The sequence below is a fragment of the Scyliorhinus canicula genome, chromosome 10 (assembly GCF_902713615.1).
Source record: "Scyliorhinus canicula chromosome 10, sScyCan1.1, whole genome shotgun sequence".
NCBI classification, from domain to species: domain Eukaryota; kingdom Metazoa; phylum Chordata; class Chondrichthyes; order Carcharhiniformes; family Scyliorhinidae; genus Scyliorhinus; species Scyliorhinus canicula.
The window spans coordinates 81,754,942-81,771,939 of record NC_052155.1 but is presented as its reverse complement, the minus strand read 5'-3'; the positions used below and the strand labels follow the sequence as shown (position 1 = coordinate 81,771,939).

The 16,998-nt window shown below is 40.6% G+C and overlaps 1 protein-coding gene across 8 annotated transcripts in view; it reads right to left on the bottom strand.

Annotated features, from left to right (window-relative positions):
- Window positions 1–16,998, bottom strand: part of LOC119972479 (protein EFR3 homolog A-like) — a 209,342-nt gene that overhangs the window by 146,496 nt on the left and 45,848 nt on the right. For 6 of the 8 annotated variants that reach the window (XM_038809233.1, XM_038809236.1, XM_038809237.1 and 3 more), the window contains 2 exons: window positions 14,094–14,231; window positions 1,684–1,760 (listed from right to left, as the gene is read on the bottom strand). In XM_038809233.1, coding sequence (XP_038665161.1) covers window positions 1,684–1,760; window positions 14,094–14,184 — 168 coding nt within the window. In that variant the 5' untranslated portion in view covers window positions 14,185–14,231. The remainder of the gene's footprint in view (window positions 1–1,683; window positions 1,761–14,093; window positions 14,232–16,998) is intronic. The other 2 variants (XM_038809239.1, XM_038809240.1) reach the window with 1 other exon arrangement.

Sequence of the window (16,998 nt, the reverse complement as noted above, 5' to 3'; positions counted from 1 at the left end):
CAATGTTACCCACAGTAAGTGGGTAATGGACGGGGAGGGGGCAGCATGGAAGAGGCTGGAGATGGCATCCTGTGTGGGTACGAGCCTGGAAGCACTTGCAACGGCGCCGCTGCCGCTCCCTCCGACGAGGTATACCACGAGCCCGGTGGTGACAGCTACCCTCAAGATTTGGGGGCAATGGAGGCAGCACAGGGGGGAGGTGGGGGCCTCGATGGCGTCACCGATACGGGGAACCACCGGTTTGTTCCGGGGAGAATTGATGGCGGGTTCCCGAGTTGGCACAGGGCAGGTGTCAGGAGGCTGGGGGACCTGTTCATAGACGGGAAGTTAGCGTGCCTGGGTGAGCTGGAAGGGAAGTTCAGGCTTCCCCCGGGGAACACCTTTAGGTATTTAGGTACATTGGGGGGGGGGTTGTCTCTGTTATTGTTTTGGGTTGAATATCTGTTTTTTGCCAATGACGGGCGTTAATTTATTGTTTCTCTTTTGTATTTACGGCGGGGGGGGGGGTTCTGTTTTTTTTTGTTCTTAGAATTTTCTGTTATTGTTTTCTTTTTTGTGAAAATGTGAAAATTTGAATAAAAATTATTTTTTTAAAAACAAGCCTTTTCTCATGCAGTACAATTTAAGGTTACCTTTGAAATTTGGTATTCTTGCGTCTGTGCTGAGTGCAAGATGGAGACCTTCAATAGTATGGCTCTTTTTTCAGAAATATGATTAATTCAAGTACCATAGTGCATTAATACCAGTGAACATGAAATCAAAAAGTACATCTGTGAAGGCAGCTGTTGCACAAATTGGTAATTGAGTTACTCGGTCCAAATAAAGCATTGATCTTCACTTGGTCTTGTGATTTGATGCCACACCACCCCTGCCACCCGAAGTTACTTTTTTATTACTAAAGGTTATGCTGCAATTCTTGGACTAAATAGGCAGGTGACAAATTTCATCTCTAGCAGCGAATAAGTTCATATAAAACAGTGCAATGCAGGAAAGTCATTTGGTGACAACCATCATATTGAGAGGATAAACAAAATGATCCTTTCAGGAAGGCTGCTTTCATCCACTGCAATTCAGAACCAATCACCTAGTAGTAGCAGTGCAACATACAGTTTGTTTGTTTTTCTTGTTGAAATATGTCACAATCAATATCAATCATGCTGCAATAACACAGCAAGAGCAACAACAATAGGTCAATGAACTACTTGAAACATTGTGAAAGGTATAATGATGATCATTACTGCCTGGTGTGTATACACAGATTTTATTTTCCCACTATCACAAACACTCCTCTCACTAATTCTCTCACTTCCCTACAAATGAAAAATGTGAGCAATTTTTCAAAATCCAGGTGCTGATTGAGTGACTTGAATGTGCCAATCTGAACCAAAAGTAATTGTCACAGGTAATAGTCTAAAATGCTGCTTTTGAAGTATATTGGGCCATGTTGACTAGTAAATATACCAAGCCTGCAACATTTAATGATCTTGAAGATAATCACTTCACACAAAAAATGCTCACCATTTACCACATTAGCCCTGGTTGAGGAAAACTAGATCAAATTCAGTAAATTTATTTTGAGTTTTATAGTAGTTGCAGCTCCATGAAGTTCAACTAGAACAGGAGAGTTAAACATTTTGATTTAAAAAGAACACAACTGAAAGTTCTGTTACATTATTCACTTACCTTTGGATCTTCAGGAAAGATGTTATCTACTAGACGTTTGTATCGTGGGCGGAAAGCACCACAGCAGCCACATACTCCTGCAGAAATACAAATGTACTAACTAATTACTAACTACTAATAATTGACCTAGCAGGGGGAGGGGCAATAGGTCACATCAGCAGCAGAGGAGAGATGAGGCGCATAGAAAACCTGAGTAATAAACATCAATAGAACAAAAAAGTGTAGACAGAGCAGGAATTAGGGAGGAAAAGAAGCAAAGGAGGGTGTTAGAAGACATACATATTGATGCAAGGGAGTGTTACAAATAAGGTTGACAAGTTACAAGTGCAAGTTGCCACATGGGGTTATGATATAGTGGTTGTAAAGGAGACCACGCTTAAACACAGGCCGCAATGGAAACTAAACATTTCCGCTGCAATGTATTCAGGAAAGGCAATGAAGAGAAAAAGACTAGGGAGGGTGGCAGTAGGGGTGTGGCGGTGAGGTGATATGGCAGGGTTAGATGATAGATCAACAATATCACAATTCTACAAAGGGACAGCATACAAGAAGGTTGTATGTTCTTAACCCCATAAGGATCCAGTTCTAGGGAATGATGTTGGTCAACTGGAGCTTGTTTCAGTGGGAGAACATTTAGGTAATTGTGATTATATTATAATTAGGTTAAGTTAGGTATGGAAGAGGATATAAAAATCAAAAGTGAAAATAACCAATTGGAAAATATCCAATGAAATTAGCCAATTTCAGTGATTTGAGAATTTAATTGACGATGAAAACAAGTCAATCTGGTTAAGCCTCTGTAGTATTGAACAACTCTGAGCACACAATTTAGGAAGGATATTAAAGCTTTGGAGAGGGTACAGGATGAAGGATTTAAGCTGTGACGAGATTGGAGATGCTGGGATTATCCTTCCTCAAGCAGAGGAGACCTAATGCAGGCATTCAAAATTATGGAGGGGTCTTGATAGGACAAATATGGCAGGACCAATGTGAAAAACAGTTCCACTGGCAAGTCGGTCGCTAACTAGAGAATGTAGATTTAAAATAATTGGCTGAAGAACTGGAAGGGAAATTAGTAGTACAACCGCAAGTAAAAAACGTTTAACAACTGGAAAATAAATAATGTTTGTGCAAAGAATAAGGTAAAAATAATTTGAGATACACGGTTTGCAAATGTCCAAGTGCTATTTGCTTATCAAATGCTATTTGTATATCCAAACCACTGAGAAACTGACTTTTTTTAAAAGTAGTGATTTGCAGGAGAAAATGAATTGAAATTGTACTATTTAAAATCAACTGGGGCATTCCCATTTATATGACCCATTTAATGTGGTGAGTAATTCAGCTGGTTTGTACAGCTGGTGGTGTATCTGGATCAAATAGATACTCTATCATTAAGTAAAATTTCCCTTCAACGAGTAACTTGGATCGGAACATATAATGAAAGCACAAACATATGGAAGGAACCAATCAGAAGGAAGTCTATGAAGGGGAGCATTTAGTTGTGAATTCAAGGGCCACCACTCCATGAGATTGTATTCCCACCATCTCGTAAGTGGCATCACAGATATAGGGGGGAATTAGTAAGGTTTTATCACAGCCTACCTTCAAAATCAATTCTGAATAAACAGCAGATTTAAGTTAATATTAAAATTCAAATACTTGGAAAATAAAGAGTATTCCTTGCTTTTAGGATCAAAATAATTTAGTCTCAGATAGACCCCATAATACATTGGCCTTAATGTTAACTTCCATATATATATTAATTAGAAGAAATTAAATAATTACACTACACCGTATGCCTGAATTTGTTTCAATAGTAAAATGACATTCCTATGACTTCAAAAACAGTGGTGGTGCAGTATGGTATTTTTAAACACTGAAACAAAAGATAATGCACAAATTATGATAAACAAACCGAAGACAGCAACAACTGCAATTTACCTGTACAGGAGAGCCTATTGTTTCTAGTCTCTTTACTGTATGCTCCTGTGTCAATCACATAGCACAGCAAAAGCACCGTGACATTTTACTGTTGGTCAGATGAACTTTTACCAGTCAGACCATTCAGCATCAAAATACATTAGCTTAATTAGTGTACTTGATCCTATGCCCTAGAATAACTAACTCATACTGAACACAAAGTAGTATGGGATAAATATTTAAATAAACCATTTAAGTTTTGAAACAATTTTAAACATATACTGCAACAAAAAACATTTATTTTTCACAACACTGATCATAATCCGTTGTTAAAGCCAATAATTACATGAATTAAAGTGATGTTAAATAGCAAAAGCAGCCTGCAATGTCATTTTAAATATGTTTACAACTGGTAAATTATGTGGAGGTAAAACTTGTAGTAAGAATTATGAATATTAGGTTTATTTGTAATACGGTTTATTAAAAGTAACAAGGATATTGACTAAAGAAATGGCAAGGCTGCTCCACATGCTGCACCAAAGTACCTGCTGTGCACATCCTGTACTATGTAGGAATCCCAGGACGCTGTGTCCTGGATAACTATTTCTTCAGAAAAGGTGGTCAGTTACAGCAGCTTGCATTCCAGATTTTGAAACTTGAGAAACAGCTGGCGTCACTGTGGAGCATCCGTTAGGTTGAGGGCTTTGTGCATAGCACCTTTATAGATGTGGCCACCGTAGCTTAAGACTATGCAGTGAGATAGGGAATGGGTGACCACTAGCAAGGTAGAAACAGGCGGAGCCCCCTCAGTGTATCCCACTCTGCAACCAACGTTCAGTTTGAAATACTGATGAGTGATGGTGAATATAGGGAGTAAAGCCAGAGATATCCATGGCACCAGAGATAGTTCAGCAGAATAAAGTACAAGGAAGACTGGGACAGCAACAATGATAGGGGATTTGAATGTAGACAAGCATTTCTGCGGTCACAGACACAAACACAGAATGGTTGGTGCCAGGGTCAAGGATGTCACTGGGTGGCTGCAAAGCATCGAGAGGAGGAAGGGTGAACAGCCAGCAATCATGGTCTGCAAAGGTACAAATTACACGGGCAGAAAGTGGAATGGGTCCTTCAGAGTTTAGGGAGCTAGGTGGGAAATCAGTAAACAGGACCTCAAAAGTAGTAATCTCCAGGTTACTCCCAGTATCATGTACATATGAGTATAGAAATAGGAGGATGAAGCAAATGAATGAATGGCTGGAAAGTGAAGGTGGGAGGCCTTTAGATTCCTAGGACATTGGGACCAGCTCTGGTGGAGGCAGGACAGGTACAGGCTTGACCAGTTACACCTAAACAGAACCGGGACAGAGTTCCTTGTGGAACAATTTACCAATGCCATTGGGAGGGTTTAAACTAACTTGACAGGGGTGCTGGAACCAGGGATGACATCAGAGAATAATATCAAGGTGCCGGGAATATTGGGAGAGATAGACAGCCCTAAATAAGTTAATAGGTGATGTCAGAGTAAGGGAGAAAGTAATAAACGTCAAATTCAAGGTTATGGTGCATGTAGGTGAATGGACAGAGTGTTAGTGGTAAATAAGATTGGGAAGGTAGACACAGATTGCCATGTGGAAATACAATTTGGCTGTAACAAGAGACCTAGCTCAAAGGGCAGACTGGGTGTAAAGAATTCCTGGAGAAAAGATGTTCAGAAAACACAGGAAAGGAAGAAAAGGTGGAGAGGTAGCTGTACTGAGGACATTGCAGCGCTGGAGAAAGACTGCCACCCCCCCCCCCCCCCCCCCTTCCCCGGGAAGCCAAAGAACAAAAAAGGTGCAATTACATTACTCCGTGTAACCTACAGTCCATCAAATAGTGAGAAGGATGGAGAGGAACACATTTGCAATGAAATTACCAAGACGTGCAAAAGTTATAGAGTAGTTGTAATGGGGGATTTTATCTAAATATAGGCTGGGGAGGAGTAGGATAAAGGGCAGAGAGGGGCAAGAGTTGCTAGACTTTGGGAAAATTTTCTACAGTAGTATGTTTCCAGTCCATTGCAAAAGGAGGCAGTACTAGACCTAGTTCATTGGCGTCCAAGTGAATCCAGTGTCAGTAGGACACTTTTTAAAAATTAATTTATGGATTACGGGCATCACTGGTTAGGCCAGCATTTATTGCCCATCCCCAATTGCCCTTCAGAAGGTGGTGATGGGTTACTTTATTGAACCACTGCAGTCCTTCAGGTGTAGTACACCCACTGTGCTGTTGGGGAGGGAGTTCCAGGATATTTCCCCAGCGACAGTGAAGGGCGATATATTTCCAAGTCAGGGTGGTGAATGACTTGGAGGGAAACCTCTAGGTGGTGGGGTTCCCAGGAATCTGCTGCTCTTGTCCTTCTAGATAAATAATAATCTTTATTGTCACAAGTAGGCTTAGATTAACACTGCAATGAAGTTACTGTCGAAAGCCCCCAGTCGCCACATTCCGGTGCCTGTTTGGGTGCACAGAGGGAGAATTCAGAATGTCCAATTCACCTAACAAGCACTTCCTTCGGGACTTGTGGGAGGATACAGGAGCACCTGGAGGAAACCCACGCAGACACAGGGAGAACGTGCAAACTCAGCACAGACAGTGACCCAAGCCGGGAATCAAACCTGGGACACTGGCGCTGTGAAGCAATAGTGCCAACCACTGTGCTACCAGTAGTGGCCGTGGGTTTGGAAGGTGCTGTCGAAGGAACCTTGGTTCCTGCAGTGTATCTTGTAGATGGTACACCCGGCTGCCACTGTTCATCAGTGGTGTGGAGGGTTTGATTGTTTGCGGAAGGGGGAGCAATCAAGCTGGCTGCTTTGTCCTAGATATCGTTGAGCATCTTGAGCGTATTGTTAGAGCTGCTCTCATCCAGATAAGTGGATAGTATTCAATTACACTGACTTGTGCCTTGTAGATGGTGGACAGGCTTTGGGGGGAGGGGTCAGGAGGCGAGTTACTCGCCATACGATTCCTAGCCTTTGGCCTACCTTGGTAGCCACAGAATTAACGCAGCTAGTCCAGTTCAGTTTCAGATCAATGGTAACCCCCCACGATGTTGATTGTGGGGGATTCGGCGATGATAATGCCATTGAATGTTATGGGGCAGTAGTTAGATCCTCTCTTGTAGAAGTAGGAGATTGTCATTGCCTTGCGCTTGTAGAGTGCAAATGCAACTTGCCACTTGTCAGCCCAAGCAAAGCCTGGATATTGTCGAGGTCTTGGTGCATTTGGACATGAACTGCTTCATTATCTGAGGAGTCGCGAATGGTGCTGAATATTCGCAAACATCCTCACTTCTGACCTTATGATGGAAGTGAGGGCATTGATGAAGCAGCTGAAGATGGCTGGGCCGAGGATACACCCTGAGGAACTCCTGCAGTGATGTCCTGGAGCAGAGATGATTGACGTCCAACCACCACAACCATCTTCCTTTGTGCCAGATATAATTCCAATCAATGGGGAGTTTCTCCCGGATTCCCATTGACTCATTAGGGCCCCTTGATGCCATAGTCGGTCAAATGCTGCCTTGATGTCAAGGGCAGTCACTCTCACCTCACCTTTGGCATTCAGCTCTTTTGTCCATTTTTGAGTCAAGGCTGCAATGAGGTCAGGAGCTGAGTGATCCTGGCAGAACCTGGCATCCGTGAGCAGGTTATTGCTGAGTAAGTACCTCTTGATAGCACTTTGATGACTCCTTCCATCACTTTGCTGATGTAGAGTAGACGGATAGGGCGGTAATTGGCTGGGTTGGATTTGTCCTGTTTCTTATGCACAGGACACACATGTGGGAAAGTTTCCGCATTGCTGGGTAGATGCCAGTGTTGTAACTGTACTGGAACAGCTTGGCTGGGATGCAACAAGTTCTGGAGCTCAAGTACTATTGCTGGGATATTGTCAGGGTCCATAGCCTTTGCAGTATCCAGTGCCTTCAGCCATTTCTTGATATCACGTGGAGTGAATAGTGTAGGCTGAAGACTGACATCTGTGATGCTGGGGACCTCTGGAGAGACCGAGATTGGAGAGACCGAGATGGATCAGCCACTCGACACTTCTGGCTGAAGATTGTTGCGAATGCCTCAGCCTTCCCTTTTGCACATATGTGCTGGGCCCCTCCATCATTGAGGATGGGGATATTTGTGGAGCCTTTTCCTCCAGTGAGTTGTTTAATTGTCCATCACCATTCACGGGTGGATGTGCCAGGACTGAAGGGCTTAGATCTGATGGATTCATTGTGGAATCGCTTAGCTCTGCGTATTACTTGCTGCTTATGCTGTTTGGCACACAACTAATGCGGTGTTGTAGCTTCACCAGGTCAACACCTCATTTTTTGTATGCCTGATGATGCTCCTGGCATGCTCTCCTGCACTCTTCATTGAACCAGGGTTGACCCCCTGGTCTGTTGCTTATGATGGAGTGGGCCCTGAAGTTGCAGATTGCGGTTCAATACAATTCTGCTGCTGCTGGTGGCCCACAGCGCCTCATGGATGCCCAGTCTCGAGTTGCTAGATCTGTTCGAAGTCTATCCCATTAGGCATGGTGGTAGGGCCACACAACACGATGGAAGGTATCCTCAATGTGAATACGGGACTTTGTCTCCACAGTGACAGTGATCATGGTATCAAAACGATGTAAGCGACAATGGAAAAGGACAAAGAACAATCTGGAGTAAGAATAATTAAATAGGGAATCAGCAACTTCAATGGAATAAAAATGGAACTGGGCCGAATAAATTGGAGTCCAAGGGTGGCAGGAAAGATGATAGTTGAATAAAGGGCTCCCTTCGAACGTTCAAGTACAGTCAATGTATTTTCTCGCAAAGAGAAAGGTTAAGGCTAACAAATTCAAAGCTCCGTGAATGACAAAGGCAAAATAAAGAAAGAAAGAAGAAGAAAAATTGTGCGAATGACAATGTCAGGTAGAAAGCACAATTTAAAACCAGTGTGAATACAGAAAATTCAGAAGGAAGGTGAAAAAGCAAATAAGAGAAGCAAAGAGGGAATATAAAAAGAGACCAGAAACCAACAATGAAAGGAATTCCAAAGTCTTTAATATATAGGCATATATAATATATATAGTAAAAGGATTGTAAGAGGAGAAGTAGGGCCAATTAGGCAAAAATAGGATTTACTCATTGAGGCAGAGAGCATAGATGAAGTATTAAATTAAAACCTTGTAAGAGTCCTTCATGTTGATTTCCTTATTTCCCCTTTCTCTATTTTTGCTGTTATCATTTTGATAAATGGACATGTACTTTAAAGTCGAGCAGGGAAAGAATGGAATTCAAAAGTTGCAACAGAGAATACTCGGCTAGCTTTGGACAGAAAAACCAAGACTTTGTGGCATCTGAGAGATGAGGTGGGAATCGGTTCGATTGGTTGGCTGGTGGCCAATGAATTGGCCTAAAGGCTGTATTCTGCCAATTAATATGTGGTGATTGGATCCTGTCTGAGTGGGATAATTTCCAGAAACCTAAGGAAAACAAAGTTCAGACCTGGACACAGAGAAAAGGATTTGCTCTCTCACATGTTTTTTCCAGCTGTGAGCTGCTTTATTTCTGAAACTGCAGAGACCTGAATGAATCTAGTCTACAGTTAAAACCAGTACAGACTGGAAAGCCAAAATCTCGACCCGAAAGCTTACTTGAGTGTACTAAAGACAACCATCTGAAACAAAAATTCTTTTTCCCTTTTGTTTATTATTATTCACCCCCTCTTTGTTTGGTGTGTGTGTGTAAAATATATAGGGTGGGGCGCAAGTTAAAGTGGGGGGGGGGGGGGGGGGGGTGTCAGCAATTAGGTAATAGTTAACCAGTTGCATTTGCTGCACATTTCATCATAACACTTGTTATTTACAAACTTGGTAACTTCAATTACTGGGCAGCCAAGTGCCAAATTAAGAATTCTAAAAATTACTTGTTAATTCAATTGTTGCGACTCCGTCGAGGGGGGGCTGGAATTGACCTCGCCGTAGCCAGGGGGCCATAACAACTTGGTTTCTGTCTTTACCAAGAAAGATGCTATTACCCAAGCATTGGTGAAAAAGGGCATTAATATAGCATTGATATTGGATTGGCTTAAGATTGAGGACTAAAGAATTGCAAAAATCATACCCTTTTTCAAATGATGCAACTGTAATACAGCCCAACTACAGACCAGTCAGTTTAAATTTGGTAGTGGGGAAACTTTGAGAAATTATAATCTGTGACAAAATTAACCATCACATGGACAAATGCAGGTTAATTAAAGAACACCAGCATGGATTTATTGAAGGAAAATTGTGTTCAACTGACTGGAGTTGTTTTTTTTTAAAAAGAGGTTGGGAAGGGAAATGTTCTCTATGTATTTCCAAAAAGAATTTCATACAGTGCCACATCACAGACTTCTCAGCAACGTTAGCTCAAGGAATAAAAGGGACAGTATCAAGAAGGATATGAAATTGGCTGAGAAAATACAAAACCAAGTAGTAGTTAATGGATGTTTCTCGGGCTTGGGGAAGGTTTGTAGTGGAATTTCGCTGGGGTCAGTGTTGGGACCCTTGCTTTTCTTGACATTTTAATGATCTAGACCTTGGCACACACGGCCCAACTTCAAGTTTGTGGCCGATACGAAACTTGGGTAAATCTTGGAGGATAGTGTAGAACTTCAAAATTATATAGATAAAGTTGGTCAAGTGGGCAGACAGGTGGCAGATGAAGTTCAATATGAAGTGATTCATTTTGGTAGAAAGAACATGGAGACACGATGGCCCAGGCTTTCCATTCTGCAGAGAGTCATATCCTGAAGATGCACTGGTGGAAGTCCTGAAGATGAGCTGGAGGACATCCTGGAAGTCCCCATGCAAGGACTGCATGGGAATTGCCCAGGAATTTTCGACTTCCGTTAGGAAATTATCCTGCATCTGAAACCATCCGAAACACGAAACTTCGGATGGCTTCCACTTTTTTGGAGAATCGTTGCTCAGGAAAGGTTAAAAGGAATAAAACCACTTCTAACTCCTGAGACGTCTAACCACTGGATCCCACAACTGCACCCCCCAATCACATGCCTAAGCACACCACCACCATTCCCCCCACAAGGGTGATTGCGACTCAAAGAATCGGCACAACATAAAATAAAATAAAAGCTACAACTCTTAAAGGGGTGCTGGAGTGAAGGGATCTGGGTGTATTTATGCAGAAGTCATCAAGAACAGATTGAAAGGGCAGTTAATGAAGAGTACAGTATCCTAGGCTTTATTAATAGGGGCAAATAATTCTAGTACAAGGTGGTTATATTGAACTTGTTTGGCCTCAGTTAAAGTATTGCATCCAGTTCTGGACGCCGCACTTCAGGAAAGATGTGAAGGCAATGGGGAGAGTGCAGAAAAATTTACAAGAATGGTTGCTGGGATGAAGAGTTTCAGTTATGAAGATACATTGGAGAAGTTAGGACTGCTTTCCTTGGAGAAAGGAGATGCATTCAAAATCATGAGGGGTCTGGACAGAGCAGATATGGAGAAACTGTTCCCCAAATAAACTTTTCCACACAACAAACGGCTAATGTCTAGAATGTACTGCGAGATGGTGGAGGTAGGTTCAATCAAGGCATTCAAAAGGGTATTAGACAGTCATCTGAAAAGAAGAACATGCAGGGTTACAAGGAGAAGACAAGAGAATTGCTCTGGGAATTGCTCATTCGGAGAGCTGGTGTAGACACGATGGACGATTGGCCTCCAGCACTGTATCAATTCAGAGATAATGCTTTAGATTTTCCAGTAACAACTTCCTTATTAATGGAACAAACTATGATAGCGACAAACAATGCACAGGAACCATAAGATCCATCGTATGAAAGCTGTCCGTATAAAATACATTTTATAAGCATTTCCTATGTAATAGTTAAGAGAATGTTACATATGGCAGCAGACACGTCAGCACATAACACAGAGATCATCTCTGGTGCATTCAATCAAGGTCACTGCTACATCCAAAAATCACTGCCAGACATAACAATATTATAGTTGAGAACTAAAAGCAACACTTCTAGCAAAAATTGTCATCTTCCAATGGCCCAACTGCCCATCCATCTGTCACCAGAAATTATGCACAGTAACCAGCTGGACAGAACAAACAAAAAATCTACAAAATAAATTTGACACCTTTTCCTTATTTACCACAGTTAAACAGCATATTAAAAGAGGGAGCACAGCTGGAGCTAGTAATGGGAAATTAACGAGAACAAATATAAGAAACATAAGGGGAAAGAAACATCATACGGTTAAGATTGCATAGGGCAGAAGACAAAGACCAAAGTAATACAGCGGGGTGGTGGGGGCTGATAAAAAGGTGACAATGGAATTAAGGATTGTAAACTAGAAGATTTTACTGAACTAGGTCAGCAATGGGGAACATTTAACATGGGGGTGATTAAGAGGGTCCGGAGAAATATATCTCACTGAAAATCAAGAACAAACTAGCCAATAAGGGCACAGCATGGATGAATAAAGACATAAAGGGCAAACTTGAAGCTAAAAGAAAAGGTATACATTAAGCGCAGAGACAAAAATAGAGAGAATGGCAAAAGAGAATAAAAAACACCTAAGAAAGAGATTAAAAACATTCAAAAGGCAAGACGAAACTCCAAAATTAAATTGCCAAGGAATGTAAAAAATAGTAAAGCATTCTACAAATAAAAAAATAAAAATTAATTGAGGGATACAGCCTTAGGAAACAGACATGGTAAACTATGGTATTAGCAGTAAAATCACAGACATCAAATAATTACTTTACCTCAGTATTTACTAGGGAGATCAAGGTGGTGGAATTGACGTTGAATAAAAGATCAAGACATTTAAAGTAGCAAGAAGTGGATAAAAGATTAACTAATCAACCTTAGAGAATAAAACTCTGGTCCTGATCAATAGCAAATTAGAAGTTAGGGGTGAGATATCCTTACGTAGCAATAGCAAACCATTTAGAAATTGAGTAGTTAGCACATATTTCAAAAGGGAAATTATGCTTAGCTAATGTTATTGCATTTTTTGAAGTTGCAAGAGAAAGGCAGATAAGGATTATGAGCATACGTTTAGAATTCCTAAAAGCCTTCAATCAAGATTGTATTGTAGACTCAAGACCAAAATCAGAACACAAGAGGTCATGAACAAGTATGAGAATGGATAGTAACCACGCTATAAAATGGGAGAGAAAAAAAAATGACAAAGACAGGTTTTTAAAAAAACGTTGGAACGGGTTAAGGGTTAGTGCTGGAATTCACTGCTATTCATCATGTACATGAACAATTGGATTTCTTTAAACCAAAGTGCCATTTCAAAACTTGTAAATAACATCAAATTGGTGGGTGTAGTTATTGCAGAAGAGGACTACAACAAAATACAGAAAGACATTAATAAACTTGCCGAATGGAAATGTAATTGGCAAATGCAATATGGATCACCAAATGCAATATGGAAAAATAATGAAGTGGTACATTTTGGCTGAAAGAATAAGGAGGCCACACACTCCTTGGAAAATAAGTATCTAAATGCAATAGAGGAATAGAAGAACCTGGAACTACAAGTACACAAAGCACAAAAAGTAACGACATAAGTCGTCATATTAAGGCATTAAAAAGCACTGAATGTATTCCTAGAAGTATAGAATTGAAAAGGATAAAAATTAAGTTACACAGTACTGTGGGTTAGCCCACACTTGAAGATTGTAAACAGCGTGATAAAAGAACAGAGGCACTGGAGGAGGTGCCAATAAGGGTTACTAGAATGACACTAGAATAGAGAGATTATATCCAACAGGAAAGATTGAATTGGTTGGAGTTATTTTTGTTGCAAGACTAAAAGATGTCTTCACGGAAGGGTTTGGCATAGAACATAGAACAGTACAGCACAGAACAGGCCCTTCGCCCTCGATGTTGTGCCGAGCATTGTCCGAAACCAAGATCAAGCTATCCTACTCCCTGTCATTCCGGTGGACACTAATTGCAAAGTTGGCCAAATGGCATATTTCTGCTGCAAAAACTATGCACAGCTATGCAACTAATATATGTAAGGCTACTTTTAAGAATTCATCAAGCGATATATATTGCAACACATATCCATCTGGAATTTCCACATGATTCTCCGATCATCCATTGCAACTTCAGTGGAAGATCGGGAGAACTCGATAAACATTGTGAACAGTATTCTCTGGCTTTTCCAAATAACATGGGAGATCAACACACCCCTGCAGAAACTCTGTAGTGTATTTAAAATATTTTAGTCCAAATGTTTGAAAGATTTATACATAACAGACTTGTCTAAAATCAGTCCGTTGTATTTTGTAGGGTTTCTTGTGAGAGAATGTCAATATCCTAATTTTTCAGATATCAAACTAATTACATATCCCACATAAATACTGTTTTATCATATAAATCTAGATAAAGTGCAGGATAAATATAAGGTATATTATTCTAACTTACCACAAGACAGCACGGATCTTGGTTCCCACCCAGTGTTAAACCTGTAGACTTGTTCAGGTTCAGCTCTTGGTACCTGAATATACCTTCGCATCCTGTACACTCTGTAGCTTCAGACTTAAGACTTAGATTTCACTGCACCTACAGAATTGTATACCCACAGTCAGACAGATGATCTTTTGACTCTGTTTACAGTAACACTAGATGAGTTTATATCAGTAAAACATCAGGTATGGCCACTGACTAGACAAACAGGATGTCAAAACTGGGGATACAAGACCTCAAAATGCAATGGTGATTGCTGAATGTTAAAAGCTCCACTTTTAGAATGAGCAATATAATGGTCTTGTGTCAATCTGAAATTTAAATAAGAAAGTTTCCCCAGCTGAGAAAATGAATTTAAAACATTTAATTACATGCTCACCAAATGCTGGAGGTTTGCTTTTCAATTGAGCAGATTTGGAATGGGCCATTTATACCAATCTTTTCGACTCTGTCACCTTGGGAGGTCAAGTACCAGTAATGTTATCCTGAACAACCATAGGAAGAACTCCATCCACATTTTACAATTACCGCAAGTTGCCTACCTCCTCTAGAATAGAATTTGAAAGATTAGACTGTAAAGCGCACAAGGATTCTTTAGGAATACCAAACTATAGGGAACAGCAACATGCTTCAAGTCAAATGAGCAACACAGAATGATATATCAACTTGTGCTAGATCTACAAGGTGCAATCTCAAAACTACAAGCCAACTATGAAGAAACTAATACAGTTGTCTAATTAAAAGATCATCCAAGCCAAGGATTTAAAAAGCATACTCAACCTGGCAACAGGTACATGCAGTATCAGACACATGCCCAAAACACACCAAATTCAAACATCTCGCGCACCCGACATCCTTTTAAGTTTACAGTTGAGAATTCAGAATGAACATCAAGGGCACCATGGGCCTTCAGCATATTTAACTTTCAACGCTGCATTTTTGTGTCTTGGAAGTTCTGCAACTTCATATCAGGAACTATTACACATTAAGACAGTCTATGTGCTGGCGTCAGTGGAGCACTCTCAACTTCGAGGTCAGGATACTGCAGAGATTCGAGGACAATTTAAGCGGATCCATCATTACAGTAATGAGAGGGTGCTGTGCCATTGAAGGTATAGTCTTTCTGTTGAGATGTTAAACCAAACCTTTGCCTGACCTCTGAAATGGATGAAAAAGATCTCAAAGCACTATTTCAAAGAAGGGCAAAGGCAATCTCCAAGCGACTTGCTCAATATTTACTGCCCAGTTGACAGTACTCCAAAACATTTAGCTGGTCATAATTCTATTACGGTTTGTCGTCCTTTTTACTTAAACCTTGGATTGGTGGGTACAGTGATGGTATCAGTCTTATTGACATGAGGTCCATGAGCTCCTCACACCTGCTTGGTAGTGATTTAAGCACAAATGTGGAGAGAAAAAAGTCAGATTATCTTTCCATTTGAGGATGACCTTGCAATAGCCAGAAATTTTGATAGAGGAAAGCAAGGCCCAATTTTCTACAGTCCAACGAGAACACCTAAATTAAGGCCACGTGCTAATCTTTTTTTGATATTGCAAACTCAGGCCATTACAACTATCTCAGATAAAAACAGATATATTGTCACCAAATTCAGGTCAGTATTGTAAAAAAAAAAGTAACGATATATCCAAGCTCATTTTGTATAGGTATAAAGTGCCCAGAGACAAGATTTGTAGGGCAAACAGATATACAAGACACTAGTTAGGCCTCAGCTGGAGGAGGATTGTGCACAGTTCTGGGCACCACACTAAAGGAAGGATGTGAACTTATTGGAGAATGCAGAAGAGGTTTACAGGAATGGTGCTAGGGATTTTTTTAAAAATTCAGTTATGAGAATATGTAGGAGAGGTTGGAGCTGTTCTCTTTGCAGAGAGAAGGCTGATAAGAGGAGATTTGCTAGAGATGCTCAAAATCATGAGGGGGCTGGACAGAGTATATAAGGAGAAACTGTTCCTCCTTGTACAAGATTCAAAAGGGATGGGACAGATTTACGGTGATTTGCAAAAGAAGCAAATGGAAAGTGAGAAAAAACTTTTTCACACGAAGAGTGGTTCAGGTCTGGAATGGACTGCATGGAATTGTGATGGAGCCAGGTTCAACTGAGGTATACAAAAGGTTACCTGAATAGAAACAATGTGCAGGGGTACGGGTAAAAGGCAGGGGAAAGGCACAAAGTCATAATGCTCATTTGCAGAGTTGGTGCCAGATGGGCCAATGACCTCCTTCTGCACCACAACAATTCTGTGATAAGGAAACCCAATGAATCTCAGAATACTCATGTGTAGATATCTAATGGTGGAATATTTAAAAACAAATGCACGTTTGCTCATATCAGAACTGTTTGCATGGCAAAGCAGTTATGTAAACACAACCTCTGTTGTGTTTCTCTGGTGCAGAGAACTTTTACAATATTTGGAATGCTACAGTTATACCATAAAACTGCTCCTCCTAGTAACAATTTAAGATAAAAAAAAGTTAATCCAGATTCTTTTGTTCATAGAAATGTTACTGAATACATATTTCCACAAAACTGAAGCAGATTGTAACTCACATTTGGCTGTAGTAGGGAATAATAGACTGCAACTAAAGAAGGAACATTTGTTTGGTTCATCGACATTTCTGAAGATGCTCGTCTGATTAATATGCTTATGCAGCAAGGTCAACTCAATGATACTGGTCGTGATGCATCTTACACAAGGTAAACTCAAATGGGTTTGTAAACACATTCCTGAGCAGCATGCATGTTACAAAATGACACCTTACAACACAATCTCGCTCTCTTGTATAAAATATGATATTGGTGTTAATTGTGCAACAGCTGCCCTTGTTCAAATCATTTGTTAA